At 42.0% G+C, this 13,372-nt stretch overlaps 2 protein-coding genes across 2 annotated transcripts; one reads left to right on the top strand and one right to left on the bottom strand.

Annotated features, from left to right (window-relative positions):
* The first annotated feature begins 635 nt into the window (after positions 1-635).
* Positions 636-2,039, top strand: LOC126761654 (uncharacterized). Its single transcript, XM_050478006.1, has one exon. It carries the CDS (start codon positions 636-638, stop codon positions 2,037-2,039), a length of 1,404 nt encoding a protein of 467 aa, XP_050333963.1.
* Positions 2,040-2,510: 471 nt separating this feature from the next.
* On the bottom strand, positions 2,511-3,509 carry LOC126763703 (uncharacterized). Its single transcript, XM_050481447.1, has one exon. The coding sequence runs from the start codon at positions 3,432-3,434 to the stop codon at positions 2,802-2,804; it is 633 nt and encodes a 210-aa protein (XP_050337404.1). The 5' UTR covers positions 3,435-3,509; the 3' UTR covers positions 2,511-2,801.
* Positions 3,510-13,372: the final 9,863 nt, after the last annotated feature.

The raw sequence follows: 13,372 nt of genomic DNA, 5'->3' as shown, positions 1-13,372 counted from the left end.
CACAGTTGGTGCATTCTTTAGTTTCTCCCGTTCGGAAACTGAAGAATGCCTGTCAACTTGTGTTTATTACTCAAAATTTCGAACGGACGTAGTAAACTGCATTACGAACAATAACGAAATCATAAATAACTCCCAAATTTTCCTAGAGGGCACACTTTTTTGTTGAAAATAGTGAAACAACATTAAAACATGTTGTAACTCAACACAAAAATATTTGTAAGAATAATTTCACTTTTAAATGTGCGTCTCAGCTGGCCCAGACACAAACAGGTAGAACGATCGGCGAACCGGGAGCGTCCAGTAGTTAGTTAGTGACCAGCAGTTGTGGTCATAAAGTAACAAGCCAGCAGTAAAGTGGCATACATACACACATCTTCGCATACACTTTGGACGCAGTGGCAAAAGTGACAAGCGAACATTTAAATTCAGTCCAATTTCGGCGGCGAACCGCAAAAGTAACAGTGGAAGGCAGTAGTAAGAAAACAGTTAGCCGCCTAACTGAAACAAATTGAAGTGTTAAAGAGTCTCGGAAAAGTTGAGCTGCGTTAAGTGCTCTTCAACAAATTGGCACAAAAAAGTTTTCGAATAATTCGACAAAGTTTGCTGTGAACTTGAGAGTAGTCGAGTATTTAAGGATGTCGTTGAAGGATTTCATAATGCTGCTGTGCATTTTGTCGTTGGGCGGTGTGTACGGGGTGACGGAGGAAGTAGTAAATTTACATGATTTACAAGTTAAGACGACGGCCGGGTGTGACGTTGATGTCCCAGTCAAGGATTTAAGTAATATTCAAGAAAATAAGTTATTGGAAAAAACTAAAGAGAACAGCACAGAACACAAAAACGAAGAGGCGTCTACTTTGCGGGTTTCAAACACGGAACTGAGCGGTAGTGGAAACAGCAATTTAACTGAGAGTGAACCGTCGTCCGTGCATGCACGCAAACTACCCAACTTGGGCATCAAGTCAAAGCGGCCGGCAACGCTTTTCGCGCCCGAGTCGAAGCCTTTCAATATACTCAGTCAACTGCAATTGGATGAAGTACGTGATGCGCAAGAGCAGCTTCTGCTCAATCCGGCAAAATTGAAGGCAGTGAAGAAATTGAAAAAGAAGAAAAAGAAGAAGAAGAAGAAAAAGAAGAACAAGAAGAAACCGATCGGTGAGGACGCTACAATTTTCTATACCCAGCTCACTACAAAGCGACCTCATTATTATTACACGATTACAACCACCAAGGTGCCGAAGAAGATCAAGTATATCGTGCGCAAAAAGAACACGCTAAAAAAGAAAAAGAAGGAATATCTCAATCACTTGAAGCATGTGCTCTACCCTTTCATCAAGTTTATCGCCTTCTTTACGGTACTCAATCCATTCACATTGAAAGTTTTCCTCTTTGCGCTCATTTCGCCAGTTGTCTTTGGGTTTCTAGGTTTTATGGCGCTTAGCTTCATGATAAAACCGGGACTGCATCTGCTTTTCGATGTGAAAAAGCGCGTAGACATCATCAAGCGAAAGAAATGGCATGAGAAAAAGCGCCGCGAACATTGGCTCCACGGTCGTCGGCCGATCACCATCCACAAGCACTACTATAAGAATGTGGTTGTGCCAAAACCACACAAACCGCACCCGCCACCGCATATATTGTCGCATCCACCTTCGCATATATTATCACATCCACCACCGCCAAGTTGGCCCGATTGGATGCGTTCGGATCAAATTAATTTCAAACCAAAACCACAGATTCAAAGCCCACCGAAAGGGATCATTCGGAATACACACCACGAACGTCTTAGACCGACAAACCTACAGTTTAATCCAATATTACCCGAGGTTGAAGACGAAATTGAGGATTGGCCTTATGGATCAACACCATTCGGTGGAAGACCACCGCCGAAAGTTGAACACGCATCAATCCAGTTTAAACGCCCACGACCAAAGTTGCGACATCGCAATCACTTTGTTCCGTCACGTTATGAAAAGACACACGACGGTTCACTTTCTCAAGGCTCGTCTGCAGGTTTTGAGGACGCTCCCTTTCTGTAGGCTTTAATTTATAATAATAACCACTAATTTAGATATAACAGTTAGGTACCTAAAATAAAAGACTGCTAAAATATATTCACTGGTCTCCTTACTATTTCAAAGAAAGTGTCAATGATGAAGAATTATGGAGGTTTAAGTCTCGATGTTTTGTTCGCTTCAAGCCACGTTTCTGTGTATTTTCATGTCTGTCTTCCTCGATTTTTTATTAATCACAACGATGGCAACAGACCACGACTTCTAGACCACCAGTGCTTGTGGGCTTTGCTACATCTTCGCAGTTCGAAGGACAAGTTTTCACACAAGCGAATGGTGGGTCGATGGATTTTAGTTTTGTCTGTCACCATGATGCCATATACATATAAGTCGTTGCCAATAAAACTTTCTAAGTACCAAGTCAAATATAAAGATTGTGAAATTTTTAGAAAAGAATTGCAAAATGCCATCCTTAAAATATATTTGCATTCTTTTGTCATTAAACATTTCTCAATAAAAATCTGTGCCGCGTTGAAATAATAATGGAAATTTTACCGTGATCTTTCATTGAGTACATTAAGCGCTTGGAGCGTTAACTGATGAGATCCTTTGCTTAGTTCACACATCCGAATGAAGGCTCAACCAAATAAGTGTTACATAGGCTCATACTTAATCAATCGCATCTTACAAAATGGTTATATTCTAATGTAGTTTGTACAACGTATAAATATATGTGCAGCCCCGAATGGCAAAGCAACCCGAAAGTAAGAAAACTTGACAAATATTGAGTTACGGATTCACCAGCGACTTGATTAACTCATCATCTGCCGAGATGTCCATATGATAGAAACGAGAACGCCGCATTAACCGCTCCTCTTCGTCCATGAGGCCATAGACCTCCTCAATTGGCAGCGATACTTCGATCTCATTTGGTGTCAATAATTTACGCGCGTCCTTACGGAAGTTATCGATAGTCTTGCGCATGTCCTCATGGGCCAGTATGAAGCTCTTTAGCGAGGCGATTTCATTCTCTTTGGCGCTGCGTAAGTACTTCGTTTCAATTTTGTCAATATCGGCAATCAGACGTATGAAAAGAAAGTCGGCATAGCGCTTCTTCACCTCCAGCTGCGACAGCTCGTCGAACCATGTGAATGAACGTGAATTCATGACAATGATGAAAGCCAAGAAGAGGACCTTGATGAGCACAATGATCATAATGAGTATGAGAGCGAAGTGTTCCAGTTCATTGTAGCAGAAATCGAGCAGATCCTTCCAGTAGATGAGATCGCGACTGTTGTGCTTCAGTTCATAGTGTAGGAAGCCGATGAGCACCACCGTAAACACGGACATGAACCAAATGTACGGATAGTGTTCTTGAAAGAACAGGTGTAGTTTTTGGCAAAATTTTCGGACTGTCAGCATTTTTAGTTACTTTTTAAAGACAAAATTTATGCTATTTTTTTCAAATAAGAAATGTTTTTTGAAATTTTGTGCTGAATTTTGACAAAACGTTTCTATTTTTATATTTCCTCTTTCGGATTTTGTACTCGTTTTTGGTGGTGACGTTTCATTCAGCAACTTGCAGTTCGAATGTTTTCTGAAAATTCTATGTAAAATAAAGGGTGTTCCTGTATTGCCTTGCCAACTACCGGAAAAGTGGTTTACATGAACTCTTTGACAAAGATTTTGATCCTAATTTCAGACACGGAGTAGGCATGCAGTTGCCAAGTAATTTATGGAAAATTCTCGCCAGTTTCTTCGAAATAGTGGTTTTTTAATTGGGATTCTTGATCAAAAGTTTGGGACTTCTGAACTTTACTGAAAAAGTGGGTGTGGTCACTTTTGTAGTTCATAGTCTGACTCATGTCCAGCTACCATACATAATCCTTTTTTTTTAATGTGCCTAAAAGTTTTGCCCGCCTGAAGAACAACAAAGCGGCAGGGGCCGACGGATTGCCGGCCGAGCTATTCAAACACGGCGGCGAAGAACATGCATCAGCTTCTTTGTAAAATATGGTCGGACGAAAGCATGCCCAACGATTGGAATTTAAGTGTGCTATGCCCAATTCATAAAAAAGGAGACCCCACAATCTGCGCCAACTACCGTGGGATTAGCCTCCTCAACATCGCATATAAGATTCTATCGAGCGTATTGTGTGAAAGATTAAAGCCCACCGTCAACAAACTGATTGGACCTTATCAGTGTGGCTTTAGACCTGGAAAATCAACAACCGACCAGATATTCACCATGCGCCAAATCTTGGAAAAGACCCGTGAAAGGAGAATCGAAACACACCACCTCTTCGTCGATTTCAAAGCTGCTTTCGATAGCACGAAAAGGTGCTGCCTTTATGCCGCGATGTCTGAATTTGGTATCCCCGCAAAACTAATACGGCTGTGTAAACTGACGTTGAGCAACACGAAAAGCTCCGTCAGGATCAGGAATGACCTCTCCGAGCCGTTCGATACCAAACGAGGTTTCATACAAGGCGACTCCCTATCGTGCGACTTCTTCAACCTGCTTCTGGAGAAAATAGTTCGAGCTGCAGAACTGAACAGAGAAGGTACCATCTTCTATAAGAGTGTACAGCTGCTGGCGTATGCCGACGATATTGATATCATCGGCCTCAACACCCGCGCCGTTAGTTCTGCTTTCTCCAGGCTGGACAAGGAAGCACAGAAAATGGGTCTGGCAGTGAACGAGGGCAAGACGAAATATCTCCTGTCATCAAGCAAACAGTCGTCGCACTCGCGACTTGGCACCCACGTCACTGTTGACAGTCCTAACTTTGAAGTTGTAGATAATTTCGTCTATTTAGGAACCAGCATTAAAACCACCAATAATGTCAGCCTGGAAATCCAACACAGGATTGCTCTTGCCAACAGGTGCTACTTCGGACTGAGTAGGCAATTGAAAAGTAAAGTCCTCCCTCGACGAACAAAAGCTGAACTCTATAAGTCGCTCATAATTCCCGTCCTGCTATATGGTGCAGAGGCTTGGGCGATGACAGCAACCGATGAGTCGACGTTACGAGTTTTCGAGAGAAAAATTCTGCGAAAGATTTATGGTCCTTTGCGCATTGGCCACGGCGAATATCGCATTCGATGGAACGATGAGCTGTACGAGATATACGACGACATTGACATAGTTCAGCGAATTAAAAGACAGCGGCTACGCTGGCTAGGTCATGTTGTCCGGATGGATGAAAACACTCCAGCTCTGAAAGTATTCGACGCAGCACCGGGGGGAAGCAGAGGAAGAGGAAGACCTCCACTCCGTTGGAAGGACCAAGTGGAGAAGGACCTGGCTTCGCTTGGAATATCCCATTGGCGCCACGTAGCGAAAAGAAGAAACGACTGGCGCGCTGTTGTTAACTCGGCTATAATCGCGTAAGCGGTGACTACGCCAATTAAGAAGAAGAAGAAGAAGTTTTGAAGACAGACACCGTTCACACGGCAGCCGGGTCTACTTAACCGGGACGCATCCGCATTTTTATCCGACCAAGGACTGTCAACTCGGCAGAATTCTGCCGCTACAACAACAACAACAACATTTTATATGTGTTCAGTTTAATAAAAATATATCATTGACGCGTAGCGGTGGGTAGCGAGGGAGAAAAGAGTGTTCATCTATTGACATGCGTCGCAGTTTCCATGGAAATCTTATTGCCATTAGACATTTTATTGATGTCGCACAATATTTATATGGACCTGCAACTTCGGTGCAAGTGCACAACGCAAGTGCGTCAAAGGACAATTGTCGCAGAACGCATCCATATGTGCGTGTGTGTGTGAAAGTGTATGAGAGTGCGAGCGGGCACTCTCTTCGTTATTGCAAATTTATTGAAATTCCTGTCTTTGGCACCTGCTCCATTGGCCTTACAAATGATCTGATTTCTATGAATATACATATCTGCACATGTCCATGTGTGCAAGGCTATACAATTTTTTACTGTTGTGTTGTGAATATTGAAAACATGCATAACAATATTGCAATTTCTGTGTATAAAATATTGCTCCTAAATGATGAAAAGAGGGAAATATGCTTTCACTTACCTTTGTCGTGTGTCAGCGTCGTGCACGTTGTCAGCAGAGGATTCCATAATGCCGTCGTGTAGTGGACTAAAAGCATATTTTATTTGTGATCAAGTAAGGTTTGTTTTTGAGGGATAGGAGAAACGTTAACTTCGGCTGCATCGAAGCTATAACACACTTCATAAAACTACAAAAGATTCCTTACAAAAACTAGTTTTATAGGGTCACCCACGTCTCTTTCTGAGAAAGAACATTTTTTGGTATTTACGTTTGTAGGTTATCTCCTTCAAGTGTTGTCTCAGATGGTCCATCCGTTGAGTCCAATTTTCGATAACTCCTTCGAGAATTTCGACTGGCAACTGGCGAATGACACGGGTGATGTTACGCTCCAAGGCCTGAATCAAAGCGGGACTGTCCGCATAGACTTTAGACTTTACATATCGCTACAGGAAAAAGTCTAACGGTGTGATATCACACGATCGTGGTGGCCAATCGGCCGGCGCAAATCGCTAAATGATCTCCACACGAAGGGTTCTCTCAGTAAATCCATTGGTGCGATGTGTGGGAAGGGACACCGTCTTGTTGAAACAGAATGTCGCCAAGATGACGAGCTTCAATTTCAGACATAAAATGGTCGGTTATCATGACGCCATGACGGTCGCCATTGACGGTTACGTTATCACCGGCATCATTTCTTAAGAAATATGGTCCGATGATTCCACCGGCCTAAAAACCACATCAAACCGTGTTTTTTTCTGGATAAAATGGTAGCTCTTGAATCTCTTCAGGTTGCTCTTTGTCCCAAATGCGGAAATTTTGCTTGTTTATATATCCATTGATCCGTTGATACGCCTCATCGCTAAACAATTTTGCTCGAAAACGTCGGATCTTCTTGGAACTTTTCAAGAGCCCATAGAACAAAGTCTTGTCGTTTGGAAAGATAGAGCGGTTTCAGTTCTTGTACAAGCTATATTTTGTATGCTTTCAAATGATGATCTCGTCGTGTGCGCCAAGTCATTCCATACGTCAGTCCGAGTTGCTGCGAACGACGCCGAATCGAATCTCCACGGCCTTCATGTACACTCAGCTATAGCTATATTTTCATCACTACATTCTGGACGTGTTCTATTCAGCAATGGGTGATTCTTTCCTTCCTTAACATATATTGTTATTCCGAATAGTAAAATTTATAATGGGTCCACTCTTTCACATAATATTTCCACAGACTTCGCGCAAAGTTTTTATAAAAAGAGCTTTTGAAGTGCTTAAAGTTCTAAACATTTTTGGTTTTCTTTTTAGATAGGTGGTTACACTAACTGAAAATATGCCAAAATGATTAGATCTACATTCCGGCAAAGAACTATAAAAGCACACCTCCAGTTCCGATTATTGGTTTTGTGCTAAAATAACTCGTTTAAAATAAGTTTACAAGTTGGAGTAAATAGTCGGTCAAAGTGGATTTTTATTGGTCCAGTGGGCCTTGTTGGCTCCAATGTAAACATATATGTAGATTTCATACCAACGAACAACTGCAAGCAACATTAATTATGCGGCAAGTGTTCTGCGTCGTAAGTCACAAGCGTCGTCAGCAAGTTCCTTAACTTTTCGGCGTGGCTCTCGAAACATAAAGTCACTCGTGCTGCTACTATGACTGCCGATGTGGGTGTATGTGTCCGTTAGTTTCTCGTTAAGTAATGCGGCAGGTTACCGGGGCAACAGGTATCGCATATACATACATACATACTATACAGCTGCGTGTAATGAATTTAATTTTAATTACACAAACGCAAATCGAACACACGGACACACACATGCGAACAGCGCGCATACCGAGTCACGTGCCACACGGGGTGGCAGCGAGGCAGCGGCAAAAAGTTATGATTTCGCACACATACACTCACATTTATTTGTTTCATATTTGTTTCATATTCGCACGAAGTCAGGTGTAAGCGTATGTGTGTGATGCGCACAACTTGTGTGTGTGTGTACGGGTGTGTGTTTCGTTCGTGCGCTCCCATTAAGGTGTTATGAGTGGCTTTTGTGTAGTCGCGTCCATGTGGATCAACTTAAATGTTAATTAAAGCGCAATAAATTCCAATTATACTCAATTCAACTCTTCCCCCGCCGCCGCCCGCACCTGTACAGCTTGCGGTTTTGTTATTTTATACTGCATACATTTGTTGCGGAGTCAATTACAAATGAATACGAGCAGCACACACACTCGTGAGCAAATAAATTAGCATTTAGCACGAACTCCCTGCGCTTGTTGTTGTTGGTGGTCTCCTTAGCGATGCTTTCATTACTCAATACGAATTAATAAATCACATGGAACCTCCTACTTAGTTGTGTTTAAGGGGCTCCGCTCACAATTCAATTACAGTTGATGGGTTACTATACAGGTAAAATATCAGGTAAAATATCCAAGAAAATGTGGCTGGAGGGATGCTGATGCGTAGTCATAACAAGTTCATCATAAATCTGCTATCTATAACTTCCAAAACAGTTCTCGACAAAAGAGTCATCCAAAATAGAAGGATCAACGAAAGATCTTATATTTAATATCTTGAGAGACGGGTCTCCCAAGTCACTAACCTGATATTGGACGTTTAACCACGAATAATTAATTCTATGTATTCAGATTCAAGTTATTAATTAGCCGATAACTTACAGGCACTGTGAGTCAAAAGACTAGCTAAAACGTCTCCAGGTTTAGTGGACACAAGGTATGTCAATAAAGTTGCTGGGACTTGGGGAAAATAAGAAACAAATAAAGATGAGAACCGGCAACACTCTCTGGAATACCGATGGAAGTCTTAACAAACCTCTCAAATGAGAAGCTCCAAAGCAGCAAGTATTTGGAAGCTTATTCGTGGCGTCTTTTTAGATATCAATCGTGTTACTGTTCCGAATAAATTGATCACCTTCTAATTGCGATAACGTCAATACTGGGGTGTACAAATTATTTATTTATAGGTAGCTAATAGGGTTGCTCTTAAAGAATCTTTACAACCACGAGTCTGAACCTCAACTGGTCTTCGTTTTTCCTCAAAGTAACAAGACTTTCCCGCCTTGCTATATGGTGCAGAGGCATGGACGATGTCAACATCTGATGAGTCGACGTCACGAGTTTTCGATGATGAGCTGCACGTGACATACTACGACATGGACATAGATCAGCGAATTAAAAGACAGCGGCTGCGCTGGCTAGATCATGTCGCCCGAATCGATGAGAACACTCCAGTTCTGAGAGAATTCGACACAGTACACGCTGGAGGAAGCAAAGAAAAGAGGCAGACTTCCACTTCGTTGGAAAGACGGGGTGGAAAAGGACCTGGCTACACTTGGAATCTCCAATTGGCGCCAAATCGCGAAAAGGAAGAACAACTGTCTACGCCAAAAAAAAAAGAACAAGATTTTACAATTTCCGTGCCGTACAACCCGTGTGGGGATCGTTATTTTTGAGAGAACGTTTTTCACCAAATTTAGCTGAGTCATATGATCCAGATCAATATTTACAAAATTGTATTGGGAAGAATCTCTGATGTTTCGTTTAAGCAAGGAGAACGCTGCATTTAACCTTTGCGCTTGTAACATTCGAATAGTTCAACGAATAATAAAGTTTCAGGGGAAACATGTGCTACTATATGTTCATATCTGTAATCTCTCATGCGGGAGATCACAACAGAACCAACACCAGCAATGTCCGCGGGCGACAGTGTCCGTGTCTGTCAAAACTCTGCGGGGACGTTCTTTGTTGTTTTGTTGATTTTTCGATTTACGAATTTCCAAATTTTCGCATGCGAAACCCGTGCATACCAACAAACTCAAACTCGCTACACGAGCTGACGGAAATTACACACACACACACAAACGGTGCATACATATTTCGATACAATTTTGCATAGATGGTTCATTCTGTTAATACAAATAAGTACATACGGGCATGGATTAGGTCTATATATATCTGAGTGTGTGTCAACTGTTTTCCATGGTGGCTACAAATTCACTCCTTCCACACGTCGCCAGGCTGGGTGTGGTCTCACCGCTCACCACCCCTCACAACGGCAGCAAGTCACCACTACATTGATGTGGCGTGGAAATTATTGGCTTGGGATTTAATTAAGTCGCGATCTCCCATAGTTTGCTTTATTGATCTCCCTCGACAACAACAATGGCGGTGCGTTGGTGCGATGGCGATGGCGAAATAAAATTGAATTTTAAATGAGTTGGAGCAACAAATATCAATGGAGCGTAAAATATGTACAATCAGCGCTAGAGTCTCACACGAGCTCACTCACACACACACACAGTTGCGCCGAGCTAAACAACGAACACTGGCGCTGAAGGGCGCCACTAATTCTAATGGTAGCTAAAACGCGTGCGGTTTGTTGAAAGGATAAATATTTCACAGGTTTACCGACACTTTCACGCACACACACACACTCATGCATGTGTATGTGTGTGCTCGCATGTGTTCAGTGGAGTATGTACAGTGGCGTGTTGAAAAAACCACTGAAAGTAATTTAGCTGCAACCAGGCGGCTGAAGTGCCAAGCGGTTTGTTGCAAGTGCTTGGTGCGGCGCGGTGAGGTTGGCTGCGGCAAGGTGTGTGGTGGTTGTTTCTGAGGCAAAGTAAACCAAGGAGATGAAGGCAATTTCTTAGCAAGTGCGGTTGAGCAGAGCTGAAAGGGTCCGTGAAAGAAAGGGGAAGAGCGCTGGGTCTGCAATTAAAAAGCAATTATACTTGTACAGTTGGTTGATTGTACGTGATATGTTGCTGATTGCCTGCTATTGGCAGCTAACCAAAGGTTGCTCCATAACCAGAGTGGCCGTGATTGCTCATGGAATGTGGTGCGACCCTTACGCCTCTAAAAATGTTTCTTTTCGCGCTTTGCAAAATTTGTATTATTTAAAACAAGAGAAATTTTTATTTACTTAACTGTGATGAGAGTCAAAAATTTGTGGATCGCCGGAAACTGCAGAACCGATGCACCCTTTCCCTAAATTCTGCTTTGCGTTCTGGACTTGGGACTTTGGACCTCCAGTGAGCTCTGCAAACGCTGGTAAACAACTATAACTTCCATGAGAAGTCCTCCGAAATACTCACACTTAGCAAAATCAATCCCGCCGCAATTGTAAGTGTTCTGACTGGACACTGTGCAATAGGTATGCAAGCGGTGTGGCTAAATATTCAGTCAGACGATCTTTGCCAAAGCTGTATGGAGCAGAGACAGGTGGAATCATATTGTAACTTCCTCCTCATTTGCCCGGCTTTTGTCAGATTGAGATTGGCAAACCTAGCGAAGCAGCTGGGATGATATAAACCGCCTTCATAAATTTATGATAAGCTCAAAACGTTTTGTCGATTGATGAGGATGATCCACTTTAGGAGTTTAGAACTAATATGTATCTGTCCAAGTGTGATCAATCGGTTTTAGATGAACCCTATAGCCCTAATCTAACCTAACCTAGAAATATTGGACCACGTTTTTATTCATGAAAAATTCACAAGACTCATGTTCCTTTTGTCAACGACATTTTCCATGATCACATTTGGTTCCACGAGTCTTATCTTTAATTTCATTCCGTCGAAGTCGTGGCTCTAATTTCTCTAATTGAGACATTTTTTGAAACAGCGAAAGGTGTGTCTGTGCTTCCGCCCATGAAACTTGAGGAAAGACTGATATATTTTTATAAAACTTGGCCCACTGCCACCTTTGAGTACGAGTGGAATGTATTACTACTCCAGTTAGTTGAAAATAAAGCTTTGAAGGTCAGTTTGGCTTAAAAGTTATACTGAGGAAGAATCCGGAATCTGAACTAAATCGTTACAGATTTTCACATAACTTCCCTGTGCAAGAATGCACTGAGCTCATTAGAAGACAAGCTTCACCTAGACTTGATCTGGGTTCCCCGCCACAGAAAATTTTTCGGCAAAGAAAAAGCAGACAAGTTGGCACAGGCAGGAGCTTTCCTAAGAGAATCAGAGGCAGAGTGGATACCAAGCTCGCTAGGATCGACCAGGAGAGAGCTCAACACACAATTTCAACAATTAGCAAACAATAGATGGAAAAATATAACAAAATGTAATACTCGTATAACAAAAGAGATATAGCCAACATATGACAAGAAAAGAACCAACGACTTAATAGATAGGTCAAGAAACAATACAGTACATACTAACTATATATATAATATATAATATGCGTCCAAACTGGGTATGCCCTACAACAACATCTGCCGAGGCTGCGAACTAGCAGGGAATATAGAAACAATTTTCCACTTTTTCTGCCAGCCCTATCGTTGATCCGACACAGAACACTTGGAATCCATCAAGCACCAAGCCTTGAATGGATGTCTACAAAAAGCATATCGGACATTATAAACTACATCGAAACCACAAAAGAGTTTGAAAGAGAAGATGAAACGTGTTAACAATAACATAAAGATCTACCTTCCTACCTACCCTGTAGTTAATATAATATCAAGTTAATAAACTTGCATTGATTTTGTTATATAGTATGAATCAATTATCAAATCCAAAAATCTCTAGCTATCAAATGAACGGTTAAAACTGCATAATTTTAATTTCTGCCCCGGCAATCTATTTCTTTTAACGTCTTTCATGAAATAGAAAGGGAATTTTTGAATCAAATTTTTGTATTTCTATTTCCGAGCCTTAAATTGAATACTCAGAAGTGACGTCTCAAAATACGCAGCAAATCTCCGCATATTTCAAGCCAGCTGCATTTGCCAACTTTTCCGCCGATTTCCGCTTCTCCCTCGAGGCGAATTCAGTTAACGCCACAATCGTCACTCACATGCGCCGAAAGTGTGGGTACTTAGCGGAGTAGCTGCCGAGCTGTCAAACTAGCAGCTGTGGTATTCGCAAACTGTGCTGCTGTGTTGCATGCCACCAACACTCAGTGAAGCGTCACTTGCGCCTCCGCAGCTTTTAAGTTTTTTGCCAGCAGCTCCAAATGTTGCAATTGCGAATATGGTTTTGCTCTTCTTTTTTCTTGGGTTGGTTTTTTGTGTAAAACCAAATCGCCTTTGGGAAATCAATATGCTTCTCCAGGCGCCATATTGGGTTAGTACGCGCATGCATATTCCGCATTTTAATCAATTCGATCAAGTTCGGTAGGGAGGAATTTAGTGAAGTATTTGGTCAATCCTGAAATCTCCGCTTGACGTGAAAAGATTCTCAGATTGTGGAGTGTGAACAGTTTCATGCGGCATCAGCCAGAGCTTATTTCCAATTCAAGCATTTTTGGTAAGTCGCGTCTAAAAAGCGAGTTTCCACCATTTGGTTGTCAAAAAAACTCA

This window comes from Bactrocera neohumeralis, chromosome 6 (assembly GCF_024586455.1).
Source record: "Bactrocera neohumeralis isolate Rockhampton chromosome 6, APGP_CSIRO_Bneo_wtdbg2-racon-allhic-juicebox.fasta_v2, whole genome shotgun sequence".
NCBI classification, from domain to species: Eukaryota; Metazoa; Arthropoda; class Insecta; order Diptera; family Tephritidae; genus Bactrocera; species Bactrocera neohumeralis.
The sequence above is the reverse complement of the archived record's forward strand: the minus strand, read 5'-3'. Positions and strand labels throughout refer to the sequence as shown.

What these genes read in the sequence shown, in the direction of transcription:
- LOC126763703 (XM_050481447.1), bottom strand. Translation starts at nt 3,434, where the DNA reads ATGCTGACAGTCCGAAAATTTTGCCAAAAACTACACCTGTTCTTTCAA.
- LOC126761654 (XM_050478006.1), top strand. Translation starts at nt 636, where the DNA reads ATGTCGTTGAAGGATTTCATAATGCTGCTGTGCATTTTGTCGTTGGGC.